This window comes from Anas platyrhynchos, chromosome 3 (assembly GCF_047663525.1).
Source record: "Anas platyrhynchos isolate ZD024472 breed Pekin duck chromosome 3, IASCAAS_PekinDuck_T2T, whole genome shotgun sequence".
Classification (NCBI taxonomy): domain Eukaryota; kingdom Metazoa; phylum Chordata; class Aves; order Anseriformes; family Anatidae; genus Anas; species Anas platyrhynchos.
In genome coordinates this window covers 18079062-18099741 of record NC_092589.1, presented here as the reverse complement: position 1 = coordinate 18099741, position 20680 = coordinate 18079062, and the positions used below count along the sequence as shown (strand labels likewise).

General features: G+C 37.8%; 1 protein-coding gene across 5 annotated transcripts in view; it reads right to left on the bottom strand.

Moving 5' to 3' along the window:
• The window catches only part of FSHR (follicle stimulating hormone receptor), a 156433-nt gene that overhangs the window by 34714 nt on the left and 101039 nt on the right, over positions 1-20680 (bottom strand). For 4 of the 5 annotated variants that reach the window (XM_021267214.4, XM_021267215.4, XM_021267212.4 and 1 more), the window contains exon 2: positions 14835-14906. The exons of the other annotated variant lie outside the window; for it this stretch is intronic. In XM_021267214.4, coding sequence (XP_021122889.4) covers positions 14835-14906 — 72 coding nt within the window. The remainder of the gene's footprint in view (positions 1-14834; positions 14907-20680) is intronic. 5 annotated transcript variants of the gene reach the window in all.

The following is a 20680-nucleotide window of genomic DNA, read 5'->3' as shown; positions in this document are numbered from 1 at the left end:
GTAATGAGGATGACTTACCTGATTGAGGCAACTGTTCTATCAAAAGCAGACAAAAATCATCAGTAAGCCCAAATCTGCAGGTTCTCTCTTGGAAGACATACAGATGTCACACTATACAAAAATGGGAATTACATACAATCCCTAATCTTTTTTTTTTTTTTTTCCAAGCAGCTAATGACAGCAAAGAGGAGCCTGATTCAGTAATCTAGAGTCTTATTTGACAAATAACTGATCAGATCTCCACTATGAAACTTTTGCTCCCAGGAAAATCACATGTTCCACCTGAATTTCCCTGGCATAAATAATCCTCTTCACTTGCAAACACTGCAAAACTGCACACAGGTATGAAAGTCTTCATGGGGGGAAGGAATTATGTCATATAACTTGTCTGAAAATCCAATATATTAATATATTGTATTGTATGTATTTGTGTGTTTATACACAGAATATTAAAAAAAAAAGCAATAAAAATAATAGCCGCATGATGGTGCTTACTTGCTATTATTAGTGAGCAGGAGCCTTTCTGCACGTCTAACTCCATTTACAGGGAAGATGCTCATGAACTTTGTTTATGAGAGTTTGTGGCACAACTATGCTGTGTAACCTCATATTTGGAGAAAGTTTAGACAAACAAGGGCTTCCTGTTACCATCTGCAGCTACAGTGCTTTCAAAAGAAGCTCCTCAGGCTGGACTCAGCCCTTTCAGAAGTCTTCAGTACCAATTCCTCCAGAGAAGTCTTCAGAGGAATAAGGTGCAACCTTTGAAAAGGCAACTCCTGATGCTAGGAAGTGATCTGTTTCTCCTAGGTAAGACCACTTTGGTCTCCCTGGGAGCTCTTCTCCACATAATCCTGTGTCATGGCTAACTGGAGACAGAAAGAAGTTGAAGATAGAGATGATGCAGAAAACCTTATCTGAAGTAGTTTTTCCTCCTTCATCAAGGGAAAAGTGAGTGGGATACTCCTCTCTAGCCACACAGCTTAACTGAGGAGGCTGATTGAGAAATGTGGTTTGAATACAGAAATGATGCTGTCCTTGGAAGTTGCTGTATCTCTTCCCCTGCTGTACTGCACTGCATATACTTATGACATTTTTCTGTCTGGCTTTCTGTAACAGTGTAAACAAACTGGGACTTGCAGTGTACTCACACCACACAAGCCTGGCAAAACCTTTCTTGTTTCCAGTAAAACATTAAAAAAAAATAAAATTACTGATAAGGGAGGAAAAAAAAAAAAAAAAGAGAAAGCAGAAGATATCCCAAACCACAAAAAATACCATTTGGAAAAATTGTGTTGATGAAATACAATTAAAAAAAAAAAAAAAGGAAAATGAAGTGCATGATTTCTGATTACTATCATTTCTTTGGTTGAGACTGAAGAAGATTTCACACTTTACTGTAGAAGGCATGGAAATCCATTGATTTTAATATATTGGATCTGTATTTACACTAACATTCTAAATTTTAGAGAGTTGTATAATTTTTCTGTAATTTAAAATAAGTATTGTCTCTAGAAACCACACAGCTCAATACACAAAGAGACACAGAAGTGAAGACACTTGAAAGCAATCCTCTGAGAACAATTTAGCTTTCAGATTTAAATGAATGTTTTGTGTATGTTAAATACCAAATTAAAAACAATAAGGTAAGTACTATAGTGCTTTTTCGTCATACTAAAAAAAAAACAAACACCAACATGTATTTTGAGTCTAGAGCAGCTTGTTTTCACAAGAAAATGAGGAAACAAATATAACGCATATTATGGAACATCATCAGATCTCCCTCTGAAATATCCTCTATCTTGAAGTTACCCAAAGCCCTAAGGATTTAGAGTGGATCCCTGGAGAGGATTGTATTTTTCTTACATGCAGGAATGTACAATAAACAGAAAGTAAACAGCAAGAATAACAAATACTTTGTTTTTCTACACAGAATAATTTGACAGTCAAGGCAATGTGGTTTCATTATATTATTTCTACTAGTTTGAAGATACCTCTGCAACATTGCTCTGGCTAAGAGACATGGAAGGGAAAAGATTTCCCAGGTGAATCCCTTGTTTCCCATTCTCAGCTGGTAGCCTTTGGTTTGGATGGATTAAGTAGCAGGTAAGTACACGGGCTTTTAACCTGTGGCATCCCTGTGCGTTAAACTGCTGGTAGAATGAAGTGAGTACTTCAAAATGGTAGGCTTGGGACTTATTTCTACAGTGGCACCTATTTAACTGAAGGACCATGCAAAACCTCCAATTATATGCTTTCATTTCATTGTTAGTGTTGTTTTATTCAGATTTAGTTGATCGTAATCAATAAGCTTCTACTCTCTCTCTCTCTCCTTTTCTTTTGTTTAGGTGGCATACACTTCATAGTCATCAATTTTATATCTCAGTTTCAGTTAAATGAATACAACTCTATAAACACACAAGTCCCAACTAACAAAAGAGATTTATTTATGAGACCTACTGATAGTTTCATGCTAACAGTGGCTGCATTTCTGCTCACTTTTTTCTTTAGCTGCTGGTAAGGTCATATAGTGAAGACTGAGAGAGGCCACGAAACTCACACTCACTCGAGTACTACCTGAACTCAGTACATTCCCATATCCCATCCAGTTCATTGATTCTCCTAGATATGTTTTGCCTCCTCATTCAAATGGTCCAGAAGAGTAGCAACAGGTGCATGCTCGTTTATTTTCCTTCTTCTTAAAGATCTGCAGATGGAGATGAAGACTCAGTAGGAGAGTTAAATGTTGTGCGTGACATGACTGGTGAGTAAGGTGCCATACGAGGAGAAAGAGAACTCCCATTAAATTGGGAAGAAAGCTCTTGGTTTTCCTTTGGGTCACATTTAGTTAAAAGTAAGATGGAAAGACTTTATTAGATATGACTGATGAAATCCTCCATCTATCCGAAAATGAGCCACAGCACAGCTGAAATAATTCAACCTTCCCACAGTGTCCCACAGTGGAGCTTGGTCACCCACTGAGTGACCAGCTCTTTTGCAGACACATTGCAAAACTTGGCCAAAGAAGGCTTTTGATTAAAGCTGGCTGCAACAGCCACACCTTGTAATGAATCACATCTCCTGAGGGTACAATCTGAGATCGGCATTTCATGGTATGCAATCCACCAACCTACCCATTTGAAAATACACCATCGATCACACATATACAGACCGGATATGAAAAGTGACCTAGAATTCTGGGGGTTCCGAGTCCTACTACCCTTTTCCTGAGTCATCCTTCTGTCATAGGAAGCTTGTTGTGACATATTTTGTGTGGGAGGAAGGATGGGGGAACAAGGAAGAACAACCCAAACTCTACTTTGTCCTATGGTCCTAAAATTATGCATAATTCACAACAGACAAATAAAAGAACAAAATGACTACAAAAGAGTAAAGTTTGGTAGCAAGGGAAAAACTTTCTTGTTGTATACTGTATCTTCATTTGAATGCCAGAATTAATCTGAATGAATTATATTTTTTAATTTGTTTAACTATGTTAATAGTCACCATGCACCAGTGGTTTTAGTTGTATTTTCTCTTTATATATATGACTCAAGAATTACCATAGCAACTCGCTTCCTAATTAGCCTTCAGTTAGTAACAATCAATATGATTAGACAAGGTCATTGCTGGAGTAAGCTCAATAGATTTTAAAAAAGGCTACTGAGAGCCAATAATGGCTGGAAGAGAATGAGCAGACTCCTGGACAATCTCCCCCAGTGGATGGTTGCTATTCTGCTGTTACTCACTCTCCAATGAACAAAAGAAGTCACGGCAATGGAGAACCTTGCCATTTACCTAACTACAGAAAACTTTTAAATCATCAGCATATTCACAAACCAAGGAGAATAGAAACATTCTTAGATTTTCAGACAAAAAGATACCTTATGCTTACATTTTTGGGACTGATGTTGACCTCACACCATAATAAAGCAAGAATAAATATGTCACAGATTTTTATCAGTGTCCCTACATTTGTAATCAGCATTTCTATGTGGGAAGGATACTTGAAACCTGGAACAAGGTGAGAATGAACAGTACACAGGAATGGGATTTAAGCAAGTTCAGTGCTCAGATGACATTGCATTAGGAAGTCCTTCCTCTAGTGACCTGAGTGATTGCACATCACTGACAAATTTTCCCATCATTTTTACCATCTTTTTCAACTGTTAACATGTTCCCTCTTACTCTGAAAGCTCTGTGCCTGGCAGCACAGTTGGATGAAAACATGATGTGCTTTTCAGAGGTATTCTGGGCCTAGGGAACACAAAACAGGCTCCTTCGTACTGACAGATGAAGGTTCATGAAAAGCCACTTTACTTGTTAGCACTTCTACATCTGCTACCAAGAAACACAGGCAAAAAAAGCTTATTTTTAAATAAACAGTGTGTGTTGTCAATTATACTGAGGCAGGAGGCTGTCACAGATGTGCTGTGATCTATTTACTTGCCTCTTTGTAAAAATGTCCTGCCATTTGGCTCTGCCCTCTGTTCTTCTGCTGGGGATAACCTCTCTACTGCAGCTCAGCTCTGCACAGAGATTTGGGCTCAGGGAATGGAGGAGCAAAGACGCTGCACACAGTGAAAATGTAATGGCAAGGAAATCTGGATAGTGCTGTACGACAGCACTTCAAGTTGTGAGCTTTGATACAATCTGTTTTGACCTTCCTTTGTATAGAATGATCCAAAGAAGAATAAAAGGCTTTTTAGCTCAAAAAAGGCAGTTTTTATTAAAATATAAACAAGGATACTTAACTATAAAGCAGAAAAACCTCAAAGGAAATTGAGGCTAGGTGGAAGAGAACTTAAAAGTGTTTAAACACCCTCCCCTTACTTCCAGAGCCTTTGGAGAAGGGTTAGAGTTCCTCAATGACTTATTCCAAGTGGCAGTAAGCTCTGCTCAGACCTCCTTTAAAACCTGTTCATCACTGGATATTGCTCCCCAGTGCAGTCTCAAAGTGGCACATTTCCACCTCTGCTTGCAAAATTCCTTCTACTTGTAGTACCTCAAAGCTGCTCCCCTTTGAATGTTCTCATTCGCCTACAAGTGGAATGCCCAATCCCAATTCCTCCAGGGAGCTCTGCCACTGTCACTTTCCCTAAGGAGCATCATCTAATTGAGAACAGAAGTAAATAACCAAATCCATTCCACTGTATCCCACTTGTTTGTTCAAACAGAGCAGGTGAGAAAAGCCAAAATCTTAAGAATCTAGCACAAGAAGTCTTAAAGCTATGGAAGACAAAGCTGAAAAACATAACCATAAAATCTCATTCAAAATAAACAACAAGACTATCAAAAGAATCTGACATGTCTAATGAGAATCTTCACTTCATAGAAAGGATAAACATTTCCACATAAAGATGTAAATCTCTGTGCTCTTGAATAGACAAACAAGACAGAACTAAATCATGCTTCCAAATAACAAAGACTATTTTACTTTAGTTCACCAGTGAAATTCTGCATTATTCCCTGTATTAGTGGTGAAAATTCACAGCACAAAGGCAACACAGAGAGACCATTCAAGGAGTTTGTGCTGAGTATCGCCACTGGACAGCTATTCCTTATCATTTATTACATGCATTTCTCCTCCTCAGAGTAGAAAGCACCCCAGGAGATGGACAAAATGTATTCTCCATCTGGAGAACTACTCTGTAATTGTTACAGAAATGTTCTCTTGAATGTCCTCCTTCAGTAATTGATGTTAGCAGCTCTCAGGGACAAAGTTCTGACCGGGGAAAGACTCCAGCCTGTTACTGTCCCCAGCTTCTAATTCTCTGCTGACTACATTGAAAAACACACAGACACCAATAGCTTTTCAACATTCTGCATTTCTCTCACATTTGTTTGTAATTTCCATCTGCTGCGTTGGCTCCCTTAAACATTCAAAATATTTTCTGGCTTGGTTTCTTTCTTTCATTCTAAATCCTAACAACTGAAATCATTTCCAGACTCCTATATATAAACATATATACATATACAGGTATGCATGTGTGTATATACATACTTACATATATATATATTCTTTCATGTTTAGTTTACTCACAAATGGTACCACTCTTTATTACTCCTTATTTTTTAAAGGATGAAGCACGTATATGGAGATCTTCATCAAAAACATATTCCTGCTTAAAAAATCAACACAAATATTCACTGTATTTTGTATGCAAATTGTTCTTGGCTTGGTCACAAAGCAAACAATGGGCACAATGAAACTGGATTTCCACCTGGGATGAATTGAGGCTAGCAGTGTCTTATAGAAAAATCAAAATGCAGCTCACTAATAATGATGAAATGCTCAACTGCCTCTCCACTGAGCAAAACAGCCATCAAACTAATGATTAAATCCACATCAATCATTTGGCATAATAGAAATAAAGGCTGTGCAATATAGTGTTGTCAGAGAATCAACATCTCCTGCTTAGAAAATAAATGTCTTGACTTCATCTCAATATTTGTTTTCCATAAATGCTGAGGTTTGTATCAGCATTTGTAGAGCAATGGGAAGCAATTCTTCATTGCAACATGCCAATTCCACTCGCATTATTTCTAAAATAAATGGAAAAGCTAGATAAAATTAATATGGGAAGATGTTCCTGAAGTCATCCTCAAATTGAATTACCATTTCTAATCTGGTGCCAACTTTCCTCTTTCTAATAAAAAACATTTAGTAATGGTAACAATAAATACTGAATAAAATCCCATCTAAAATAAGTCAGGCATAGTGTCATCTAGGTCACACCTTTTGCACTCACTGTTGCAGTTAGAAACACACACAAATAAGACTAATAGAAAAAATCATAAAAAACATTGATAATGAAAAAACCCTATCTTGCTTTTAAAATGCATACTTTTATTTATTTATTTCAGTAGCAGTACTTTTTAAAGCAAACCCAGAGGCTGGATATACCTGGAAGGATATGGCACTACTATGCCTTTTGGGATATGCCATCAACCAAATTCCAAAAGACTCGCACTGAAACAGCACTGTGGTGCATCAGGAACCATAGACCCCCACCAGCAAGTCTGTCAGGCAGACGAGGTGAATTTGCTTACATGTTCGATCTAACAGCCAAGTGAAGTGAAACCTCTGTGACATTCTCAATGCATGTGTTTGAGTTCTTTCAGAATTGCACTGTTTGCTTACAGAATTGCACTGTTTTGTTGTTGTTGTTGTTGGTGGATTTTATTTATTTATTTATTTATTTATTTATTGTAGATAGAAACCTTTTTATAATAATCCTCTTGCAACTCCTTTACATTTCCTTTCCTCGATTTTACCATGGAAAATCTTTGTATCAGCAAGCATTGAGATACTTAACCACACAGAAAGAATACTCTGTTTTTTGCAGTCTAACATATTTCAATTAAAATCATACACGAACCATATTAGTATGATTCTCAGGGACATTTTAAATTGGAAAGTTAGAAAATTCTTATATGGACACTATGAACTGATTTTACATTTCCTAGCTTCTTCTTTTAAGTACTTTAATTTTATTTGTGATTTTGTTCCATTAAAGCATTATCAAAAGATTGAGATCAGGTTATGCATTTACTGAAGTATTACAAAGCTGTAATTAAAATCTCTGCTCTTTGACATCAGCAGTGAGTCACTGACATGGATATTAAATGTCTACTTCACTTTTTTGTAACTGTGCAAGGGGTGACAACAATTATAGCATGTAAGATCTCTTCCACAGATAAGCCTTGGCAAGGAAAAGCAAAATGCTAGGCAAGGATGCAGCAAAACATTTATAGATTAGAATATAAAAAAATGGTCTTGGTTCATTACTTATTGTATTTAGAACACAAGGCACAGCTTCTACTTTCAGAAAATAAATTTAATTAAGGATATAACAGGCCTCATATGTTTTCATATCAAACACTAAAATTTGTTGTCCGCAGATGATATTTGCAGAGGCTGGAGAATAGTCATTTGAAGTAACAGCATTCATGCTAGAAGGAAATGTGTCTAAGCCACTCACTGAGAAACAACAGCAAAATGCGGTGCTTTGCCCAGCTCCTCCACTGATGATATGTTGCAGGTGTTCTGTCAGAACATATCATGGGTGCTCCCCATCAAACCCCATTTATGGGAACCCATTTCAAAGGGCAGAGCATAGCAATGGGGAAATGAAGACTGAAACCCTGGACACTGTTGGGCTAATGAATGCATACAGTGCAGGATAAGCTTCTTTACATGATTTTTTCTGCTGAACCAGAGGCCTGAAGTGCAAGCAAACACTCCAACACAGACAAGAGAGAGTTCAAAATCATGGATCACTGTTCAATGTGGATAGTCAACTGTGTCAGGGGCTTCTGAGACTTGTGAGTTCACCTGCAGGATCCTGCAAAATTCATGTGATTTATCACGGTCCTCATACCAGTGTGTGATGCTGAGCAGTCTTTAGATGCTGCTGCTTCACACAGGATTAGACCAAGGAGAGGGAGTGCAAAACCTCATATCATAAAAGTGGCCCTAATGAAAGATTTATTCTTTGGGATGTCAGCCTGAACTTTGAATTTCTTTGCTTCTGCTAATTACTGGCTTTAGTATTTTTGAACTGTAGTTCCCTGTTCCCTAACAGAAAATGCATATTTAGACTCATTTAAAAGAATTCAGTAGCATACTTATTTTCATGACATGCCCCTAATCTGCAGAATGTTACGCATAATTTCCTCTAATATAGATAAGAATTCAATATCCACGGAGTTACACTTTGAGAATATACCCTGGAGTATTTATTACCAAAGTATGATCCTTACCTGATTCAGTACATATTTTGATACTCAAATTGCACTGTGTCCCCTTTTCTCCTTTCCACCTTAGGAATAATTTTTTTATATATACATGCACTATTTAATTTGCATATCACAGCAGCGCCTGCAAATTCTTTTTTTTTTTTTTTTCCCTCTCAGGGCAGGGAGGGGAGGGGGGCAACAGATTTTTCCAGTGGATACAATGAAAGATGGAAAAGAGCTCCTGACTAGAACCAAGTTCCAAATGTCTTGACTACATTGAATCCTATCCATTTTCTCAGAAGAATTTCAATGATCATATTTAATCACTACCTCTCACATAATGAACGAGGCAGAACACAATACACTGTGCAAGAAAAATTGGAGAAACTGCAGCATGCTGACAAGCTTTCTTTTGACCAGAAGACATAAACTCATCCTTAGGTGATCACAGAGTTTCTGCCTCCCAATCCCTTCTTTCTCCTCTTCCTGAGCTATATGCTGCCAAGTGTTACAGAACCATGTCTGGGCTGACTGAAACCACTTTCAGGAGCAGAGGACATCCCTTAGCCAGTTGCTATCCCAGGTAGCTCTGATGGCTACTATTGAAGAAGGTATGGACTGTGAGTCCACCAATTTGCCAGGTTGCTTAAATTTGCTAAATAAAGCAAAGACTTATGGTCAGTGAGACTTTCCACTATACCAGAGTCTCCTGATAACACTTTTACAATCAAATGAAGAACTTTGTTCCTTCCCTGTTCAGGGGAAGCAAGTAATACATTGATTGAGCACCTTGATTTAGCATGTCTCAAATTACTCTCCTGAGGAATCTTCACAATTCTCAAGTACTTCACTTTGGTTTGGACACTGTATGATAATTAATTTTGAAAAGGAATGCATGACCTGCCTTTTAGCCTACAGAGCAAATGGGAAAGATTTTGGCATTATATCAGATTGATTTTCATATATGAAATAAGCTGGTGCCCATGTATCCAGGTCACAGTAGACCGACAGCATCTGTACATACGAACTATCAGTGGGTCAACAGTGCCAGCAAAACCAAAAACAAATAAACAAAGAACAAACCATAAAATCTTGAATGCACTGAGTGATGAAATAAATATATGATCCAGAGATATTTTCTCTACAAATTCATGTGGATGCTATAGATAGCTAGTGCTTACATAATCTCTGTCTTCCATGGACAGAAGACTTCAGTTTCCAGGACTGTCAACTCTAGCAGATTCCCTCAACTCTAAAAGATTTAATACTTTCCAGGATTTTCAGAGCTCTCATAAAGGATCTAGCTCATCAAGCTCCGATGATCACAGTATGGCTCATGTCCATAAAATGTGCTGTTGCCAGAAATGTAAAAGAAAACCACTTCTCCCATTAATTCTCCCATTAATGCAAATTACAAAATAAAGTCAATAAAGGTGTTTTTCTGTGATGTCTTGTAGTTCAAGAAATTTTTCATCCACATGGTTGAATTTCCTTGGGTTGCACACAAGTTAGATTTGATAGCAAATGATGAAGTAAAGCACTATTTTTTAGCTTAAACCTTTCAAAAGAAGAAATAACTGTCAACAAATTTTCAAGGAGATTGTGCTTCAGAATACAAAAGGAAAGGCTATTTGGCTTGCACAGGGTAAGGCAATACTATCTCTTCACAACAATATCACTGTTCATAGAAAGCTGGATACGCTGAGTATCTTTCCTTGATGACACAGAGCAGGAACATGACAAAATCCTATGTCAGACTTGGTTTGTCCTCCAAAAATCATTAAAGGGGTATTTCAACAGCCAAGGGAGACCAGCATCCTCAGACTGCTTCTATCATCCACATGATGACTCAGAGATGCGATTGTTCTCTAGCTTCTTTGGCTAAGGTTTACTAGTCACCATCCCTCTTCTTCTCTGCTCCACCACACTCACCCCAAGACTTGAAATAAAATCTAATACTTAGCGCCAGGCATTTCTGACAATTGATTTTTCCAAGTGGGACCAAGGCATTCACCTTTCCCTAGAGTAATAACAATATATCCTAATTCTCCCCATCATTAGTTCAGCCGCTAAGGATCAGACCAAATTCCCTATAAATATGATGCCTGAGTCACGCATTGTTAAAACAACATTCAAAAATTTGCTACATTGTAGAATCCATAGGAAACTTAGCAAGAGAAAAATGAGATTTCAGTATTGCTTCAGGCTTTCTCTTCTCCAAGTTAAGCACTTTCAGTGCAGGTTGAAGATGACATAGCAGCTGCAGAGTATGCTGAATTGATTTTGCCAGTTATTTGCCTGTCTGGCATTGCTTTTTATTTTAGTAACTGAAGAATTAATCAGTTCTGGTGGTGTGTAAATACGTTGGTTGAGCAGGAGTCTAGAAAAGCAGCCATGGTCCAGCTTAGTCTTGGCCAAGACTTCTTAGCAGAAAACTAAACTTATAATAACAAAGCTGCTTCCCTGAACACCTATTTGTTAAATTAACAGGAACTCAAAGCTGTGTAGAAGTCGCAGAGATAAAAGCAATAAGCTGGTTAGGCTGCTCCTCAGACCTGTGGGTTTCTGAAATAGTTTTCAGTAAGAAAACTTAAGTTACACCATTATTAAGAGAAATCTCTTAAAATCACAATCTGCCAATTTATTTCATGTCTTAGAGCATTTTGTTTAACAAAAGAAGATCTTTTTCCTGGAAAATATTTGTCCATGACAGTCTGCAGGATGGACACTTTATATTTTTTCAGTATCTGAAGGACTTTAGATGGGCAAGAAGAAAAAGACAAGCTGGAGTTGCTTTTAATGGGCTCTCATTCTTTTAAAAATCACAAAATGGTAGAAGTTTTCCAGTGACAATTTTCTTCTTCCCTCAATATCTGTATTTGGCATGTGATGAAAACCCAAAGATTTTGATCTGTAGCTAAAACTGTAGCTTCACAAGGAGGGCAGATCAGATTCTCCATGTTGAAGTCACACTAGTTTTTTCCATACGAATTTATGGTTTCTACTGTCCATATTGGAGATTCCTTGGACAGTACAAATGGAAAACAAACAAGATCTTCCATGGGTACCATGACTGGAGCCTGACTGAAAACACCTGACTGGAAATATTCAACCTTTTGTGGCAAAAAACATTTGTTAAAGGTTTTCAGTTGTTTGGATGCATAGGATGAAACAGCAATGCATAAAGAAAGCACGAACAATTAAAAAACTTATTGAATGATTTTTCTTTGAAAACCAGACATTTTTAGTGACCGTATTCAAAAACCTTCGTTTGCTTTGAATATAAACAAAAAAGACCTAAGATTCTTATAGAGGACTCATCTCTGACTTAACTTGTACTTAACTAGCTCATCCCCTGTGGATGATTCTAAAGATGACCATTCCCTGCAATTTGTGAACCTTAAAACCTACCCATTCTCAGAAACACTGTTGGAAATCAACTAGAGATGATAACTGATGAAAACATATACAGATATTTTGGGTTTCATAAGATACTGTTTTTCATCAGTAAAACACTCGGGATATATTGTCACTCTCCTAATTTTTAATCTATTTAGTTCTGTGCGAACACTTACGTGCAGTACATTGAAGTATCTCATTTGTGTACATCAGGCTATCTACATTTTACCACATGGAGATATCACATTATTAATAGCTCTGTTCCTTAAATAAACTGCAGTTTGCTTTAAACTTCCTTTTTGTGCATGATCTTGTAAGAAAAAAGAGGCTTTCATACAAAGACTCAGTTTTTATATGCAAATATATCATTTGATTGCACACTTTTTTTTTGCCCTACATTATCATGAATATTTCTGATAAATGTTTTATGGGTTAGGTTTTGGATTTGTGATCATTTTCAAATTTTATCTGTTTGCCACACCATTTGCAAATACTGCATTCTTTGTTGATGTTGATTGGTTTCATTTACATATTTATCACACTTTTATTTTCAAGGATATTTTGCTATAAACTGCCTGTCCCCATTTCTCTTCCAGATACTAATAGCACATTGATACATTTTCAAATTTACCTCACATCCATATGCAATTTTTTTGGTCAACAATAAATCACCACTTAAGAGACATCGTATTCAATGTGATCGTTAACTTCATACATATCTGACATATGGTTTCTGAGTAATTAAAGATAAAAAAAAGATAAAAATTAAAGATATTTTGCCCTTACAGAGAGAGAATGAAAAGATAAAATATTAAGGTGTATTTCCCTACTCCTACTTGGACTCCTTTCTCCCCTTTTGGACAAACAACATATTTGTGATCCTCTCCAGTAAGAGTGCAAATACTGGATACATTTCTAAACAAAATGTGAGTTGTTTACAGATGAAATAATTTAGAAAAAAACATACGTGCCCCAGAATAGTTCAGATTTGATGGTGACTGTTATCTTTTCTGGTGCTAGCACCAGTTAACCCATGGATTTTTCTGTAGCTAAAAAAATATCAAGAAACATATGATCACACTAGTGGTGGAGGGCTGCAATACTTCCATAATAGACTAATGGGTACCTGATACATCTGTTCATCAAGAGCGCTCATAATTATATCTTCAGGTTTATCACTAAAATTAAACGCTTCCTCTCTTTATGTGCTAAGATTTTCAGAACTATCATCTGCAAAGAACTTCTCACATCCTCCCAGCTGGCTCTAAACATGAACAGTACTTTTTATTCTTTAGAACTGGTTTACCTGTTACAAATAGCAGTACTTTCCTCCCTAATCTTTCATTGATTTATTGTGATCTATTAGAAAAATCTCAAATTAATCAGTTTCCCATGATCTTCTGGCACTTCATTTATTAATTCATAGAATCATAGAAAGGTTTCAGTTGTAAGGGACCTTAAAGATCATCTAGTTTCAGCCCCCCCCTGCCATGGGCAGGAACACCTTCCATGAGACCAGGTTGCTCAAAGCCTTATCCAGCCTGACCTTGAAAACTTCCAGGGATAGGGCATCCACAATTTCTCTGGGCAACCTTTTCCAGTGCTTCACCACCCTCACAGTAAAGAATCTCCTGGTAGTATCTAATCTAAACCTACCCTCTTTTAGTTAAAAGCCATTACCCCTTGTCCTATCACTACACTCCCTGGTAAAGAGTTCCTCCCCAGTTTTCCTGTAGCCCCTTTTAGGTACTGAAAGACCATTATAAGGTTTCCCCAGGGCTTTTCCTTCTCTAGGTTGAACAACCCCAATTCCCTCAGCCTCTCTTTATAGGAGACTTGCTTAAGTCCTCTGATCATCCTTGTGGCCCTTCTCTGGACTCACTCCTACAGGTCCATGACACTTCCAAGGTTCAAGTCCTGGGGACTCCAGAGCTGAATACAGTAAGTAATACAGATAAGAACAGTCTAAAAAGAGCAGGGTAGAGTGGAAGAATTGCCTCCCTTGACCTACTGTTCATGCTTCTTTTGATGCAGCACAAAATATGGTTGGCTTTCTGGGCTGCAAGTGTGCATTGCTGGCTTATGTTGAGTTTTTCATCAATTCAAGCACTTCTCTTAATGGCTGCTTTCAATCCACTCATTTTCCAGCCTTTATTACTGTTTGGGATTACCCTGACCCAGGTGCAAGACCTTGGACTTTGCCTCGTTCAACTTCATGATGTTCACATAGGCCCATGTCTCAAGTCCTCCCTCCGTTGTGCTAACTGCAACACGTAGCTTAACATTTTCCACAAACTTGCTAACGGCACACTCAATCCCACTCTCCAAGTCACCAACAAAGATATTAAACAGTGCCAGTCCCTATACCAACTGCTGAGCAACACCACTTATCACTGATCTCCATCTGGACGTCAAACCATTGAGCACAACTCTTTGAGTGTGATTGCAATGACACTCCCTGCTGGCCTTTGACCAAAGACTGCCCACTTGTTGATATGAAAATGTATTTATGACAACAGTGTTTTGGAACATAAATTATTATTATTTTTTTTTTTTAAATAAAAAAATACAGAAAGATGAAACTAGGTTGAGTTCAGAGACTGGAGCTGCTTACAGGCAGTAAAAGGAGCAGCATCTAGAAACTGTTTTTTGAAGTAAAATGGTTGTTTCCTAGTAAATATTGATACAATACATACATTTTCTCTAGGTCATGAAGTCCTGCAAAAGCTCCTTTAGGAATGACTCTCATCTTGGTAAGGACAAATCTCCTGAAAATAGAGAAAATTATGTGATTATTCACTGTTCACAATACACACCTGCGTGACACCCTTTGTCAGTACAGAAAAGGCCAAGAATAGAATAGAAGAGGCCTAGAATAGAAGAGAATGTAAATCGAATCATAGAGGTTGAAAAAGACCTCTAGGATCATCTGGTCCAGTCAACTCCTTATTACCACTAAACCGTGTCCCAGAGCACCAAGTCCAACCTTTCCTTAAATACCCCCAGGTTTGGTGATGCCACCACATTCCTGGGTAACCTGTTGCAATGCCTGAATACTCTTTCTAAGAAGAAATGTCTCCTAATTTCCAAACTAAACCTCCCCTAGCACAACTTGACACCATTCCCTCTAGTTACCTGGGTGAGAAGAGGCCGACCCCCAGCTCCCCACACCTTCCTTTCAGGTAGTTGCAGAGAGCAAGGAGGTCTCCCCTGAGCCCCCTCTTCTCCAGACTAAATGACCCCAGTTCCCTCAGCCGCTCCTCACAGGACTTGTGCTCCAGGCCCTTTACCAGCTTTGTAGCCCTTCTCTGGACACACTCCAGGGCCTCAATGTCCTTCTTGTAGTGAGGGGCCCAAAACCGAATGCAATACTTGGGGTGTGGCCTCACCAGAGCAGAGTACAGGGGGACGATCACCTCCCTGCTCCTGCTGGCTACACAATTCCTGACACAAGCCAGGATGCCATTGGCCTTCTTGGCCACCTGGGCACATTGCCGGCTCACGTTCAGGTGAGCATCAACCAACATTGCCAGATCCTTTTCCTCTGCAAAACTTTCAAGCCATCTGCCCCAACACTGATACAAAGCTGATATCACTGATACAAGGAGAGTCTCCATCCTGAAGGTTTCACAGTCTAAATACAGCTATAAAATTCATATGCTTCATAGGTCTCCAGCTGCCCGCCTGGGCCAAAATTACAGCACTGTGTTGGTCTGCTGCTGGAGCTGGTGGGAAAAAAGCATCCACCAGTGAGTTGCAAGTACCCTGTTGGCTTTAGTAAGAAACAAACAGCTGGTCACCACAGCTGTGTTGTATGCTGGTAGGTAACAGTGTTTTTTTTCATCTTGTCCTCTCTTTTGAGAGATACTCAAGCATAGGATGAAACAGCTCTGTGGAGCTGAACCGGGATGAGTTGCTTACACAATGTTGTAAGGTGCTACATGCATGCTTATGCAAGATAAGCCTTAAGCTGTTGCAAAGATAATTTAAGGAGTCAGATAGTATCTCCCATCAGTGCCACTTTAATACTCTTCATTGCTTCTCACAGTCTCTCTTCTAATTAATTCATAATATGCTATAAAATTGGGACTTCAGAATACACACCTCTATCACACAGGAACCAAGACAACATTTTAATCATTTGTAAAGGTCACTGTAGATATTTTATGAAGAATAAGTATTTAAAATACCGTATAAACCTTTTTGTTAACCTGAACTCTTCTTTTATCACAGTAAACAAAGAAGATTACAAAATTTCTGATGTTACTCAAAAAACAAAATGTAGGATATCTACTACACTTAAGAGTAATAACTTAGGAGCAGTAATTTCACTTAGGAGAAATAAGGTATTAGCTAGGTAATTATTTTATTTCATTCATTTAAGGATTCATGGATAGTGAGTACAAATCACTGCATATATAAACATGACCTACTCATCAAGACACATAATTCACATGATATGCTTATGACGAGATGCCAGGTCAAGAAAGCATAGCTGAGGCATGAGAAACCCTACAGTGAGTTTGTAGGGAGAAGTACTGCCAGAAATAAAAGTCATACTCAAACTCTCATGTGTTAAACACCAAGCAGATAACAAAAATTAAACATCAGATAATGTTTGCTACATACATGAGATCAATTTGTCATTTAATTTGTTGGTCAATGGACACCTCATTTAGCTCTACAGATGCCACTGGGATTACATCAGGAGTGAATTTTGCCCCATACTTTTTTTAAGCATTAAGAAATACATTGTATTCTCAGTCTGAAAAGATAATAAAGTAAATTTGGTATTCCATTATTCTTGTACAATTATTAATGTAAGTCAGAAAAGTTTCTAAATACTGTCACACAAGTATTGCAGAATTGAGATCATTATGCAAATGTTAGAAGGATTAAAGAGCTTCCAGAAAAGGCCTACCCTGGATCAGGCAATTTGTAAAGCCCTACTGAAAACATGGCTAGTGTAATGCATGCAAAGCTATGTCTGTACTTTCAGAGTTCAGATATTGAATCTGTGCAGAACACCCGGCAGGCTTAGTGCTGCAAAGATGAACCATCAGGCAACTTTTTGATCTGCTTTGAAACCTTTTCTAACCTCTCCTTTGTAGAAACACATGCCTGAATTTGGAGCCCTAGAAAGTGGGCACAGTCTGAATAGCCACCTATATTTTTTTAATGGCAATACTCTAAAATGAATCCTCTCTCTGTAGATCATCAAGAGGTTTGCAATTCTTTAATTAGATACTGGCCTATGCCATTCTTTACCACAATAAGAACTTACAGCCTGATCCTGAAACTTATTAAAAGAAAGAAGCTTCATTGATGTATGAGGTTACCCATAGAAGTAAAGCCATAAGTGCACAGAAAGATCAAACCTTGGGTTTCTTTGTTGAATAGCCTGCCTTGTGCTAATAAGGTGCCAGAATTCAGGAGCTTCATATCTGATGCCCTGGAGCTGCTAAAGTAGAACTGAAGTTTAATAGCTGAAGTCGCACATTCCACTTAAAAAACTAAGGTTAATTGTATTTAAATGTCCCTGTTAGGCTAATAAAGTTAGCTTTAATGTTATAACTAACACTGAAAATTAGAATCAGCTACTTGTTGAATTATCAACTGTATAATGAATAGGAGTCCATTATAACTAGTGGCATGCTGTATTGTCAATAAATCTCACAAATTAGGCTCCAAGAATCAATCTGTACTTTACCTGAGATACTGATATTCAGTACGAATTCTTGCTGGGTCACATGGGGAAATAATTGATAAGCATTTCCTTGTTTTTGTTACTGGAAATATTTAAAGTCAAAGAATTGAATACAGTCCACTTTTCTTCAAGCATGTTTTATGTCAAAACAAACAAAAGCATCCTTTAAAAAACAGGTGCTTAATGGAAAGATGCATTATTTGGTAGTAAAAAATAATGCTAGGACTTAGGCACCTGCAAAGAGAGCACAGAAAACCATAAAAGTTATGCACATGATGTAAAATTAAAAACCAAGAGCCAGGTGCCTGGCACAAGGTGTGAGAAAGGTTAGACCAAAGGTTAGGTGATCCAAAAACCTGTACCCTAAGCAGGGAGCTGTGCAGACTTAGACCCCAGGAAACTAAATGCACGTCTCCATCTCAACTCCAAAGCACCCAGGTCTTGTATGCCCTCCACAAGTACAAAAAGCCAAAGAGCTCCTGCTCACAGCAGCTTTGCTGAAGTGGAGGAAGGCTTTGTGCTCTTTCAGTGCTGCCCTGGCAGCAGAAGGACAGACACAGGGAATGGGAGTCTCAGCTTCAAGTACCCCTCTCATCCCAAGTGCTGCTCAGCAGCCAAGAGACCTCTCTCTGTGTCCGGCTGCAGCTCAAGCATTGCACAGCCAGGGCTATGATACTCCTTGGGCAATGAGGGAGGACAAGAGGGATCTTAACCCTAGCATTCTCTCTAAAGGCATTACAGTTAGATTTGATTTCCTTTGGACAGATTAAAAAAAATAAATAATTTTTTAAAGTCCAAAGTTCAGTACTGTTAGTGTTATCAATATATAAGCTACAATACATCCTAGAAATTCTAGCAAGGCCCCCAGTGTTGGAGCCACCAAAAACTTAAAAAATAATGAGAAAGCAGAAACAATGACAGGAAATAAAACAAACCCCAAGTGGTGAACATGATTATCCTGCATCCTACATGTCTGGAAATAGAAGACAGATATAATAACTACTGTTATTACCTATGTACAGCAGTATAAACTAGATTTAAATCTAGCCCATTGCTCATTGCATAGAACCCCTAAAGTGCTGGAGAGGTTTCTAAATCCTGGTTTAAATACATCTGTTGAAAGTTATTCTTTGGGAGGTTGATAGAAACTAAAGTTACCTGCTAAAGTTGTGCAAACCCACTTGCACTTTATATATATATATCTATAAATTACAGTATAAACATGCACTTAAATATACAAATTTGCATAGTATTTAACTGATTATTCCCTACATAGTTTTTTCTGACCATTGAGAGTAGTTGGTTTCTTTTGTGCAGTAAAATACTTTTACATCTGGAGAGACAATAAAGCTTACTATCAGATATTTCTCTGGACTGAACATGCACACTTCCCACAGGTTTTCATGTTTCATTCCTAAGTTTTGTGCATTTTATATGCCTTTTATCATTTTTTGTTCATCTCATGAATAGCTGTCTGTAATTAGAAAACTACTAAAAAACTGTTTCTAATTAAGGCTAGACCTGTCAGGACTAGATCAGAACTATCTCCTACTGATTTATTTATTTATACAGAGACATCTAAACATGTCTATTTAAGAGGGCAAGGTTTCAGTTAATACGAAGCCACTGACACAGATGACTTATACAACCTTATATCACAATGAGTAGGAAACAACCCAAATACATCTTGTTTCTGTAAGGCTGTGTATAGTATAAGAGAAATATCATAGTGCCAAGTTAATCTCAAAGCTTGTAGAAGACATGATGCGAAGAACAGAAATTATCAGGTACTGGTAAAGTGATCCTGAATAACCCTCCAACATTTTCAGCTACAAAGAGATTTATTGAACTTTTTCCTAAAATAGAGTCTTCTGCAGCTGAAGTAGTTCAGACAGACATAGCATAAGACATGAAGGGGAAAAAAATACTCCAGAAAAAAACAATATTCTTCCATTCAGCCCTATGTGAATTCAGGTACAGAAATCAGACTGGCTTCACCAAGAAGAGACAGAGGACTGTATGCAACTATTCAAGTATCTGATGCCTAAGGTGCGGGTAAGTAAAAAGACTTGGTAAATGACAAGATTAGAAAAGTAGATCCATAAAGGTCTTCAAATTGTCTCTAGAAACAAAAGTACATGAAAAACATGTAAAGTGGGAGCAGTGAGCAAATCAGTGTAAATACACTGTGTTTGTGAGGTTGGTCACTTAAGTGTGAAATGCTGTATTTTCTATGTTCATCAAATGAATTCTCAGACCCTGGTCCCAAAAACTTTTTCTTGAGTAATTATGAAAACACTCTTTGGCAAAGGTCTCCACTAGAATTTGTCCTGATTGAGCTGGTGTCCCCCCTTCCCACCTCTTTCCAGCTCCTTTACTTTCCTTCCTCAGTAAAGCTCCTTCCCACCAGCAATAACCTTGCACATCAAAGGACTGCATCAATTATCATAAATTAAACTAGTAAAACAACAACAACAACAACACCCCCCCCCCCAAAAAAAAAACCAAAACAAACACACGCAAAAAACCACATTTCTTTGTGCTTCATTAAGCATGGCTGATTTTTTTTTTTTTTTTTTTTTCAAAACACTCTAAAACCAACTTCTCTGATCTACACAGTTAATCAGAATGTATGCATCTTGTAGATTTTTCTATCCTGGCTTATGTAAATGGCAAATTCATGATGTTAAAGTGAACAGCGTCGGTCAGATATGGAGACAAAATAAAAAAGCCCAAAAGATTTGGTGACCATAATGCTAAATAACCAAATTCAGTTCTGAAGAAATAAATACAGAATTTTGAAAACCATTTTACTCTAGTCTCCAAGCTAATAGA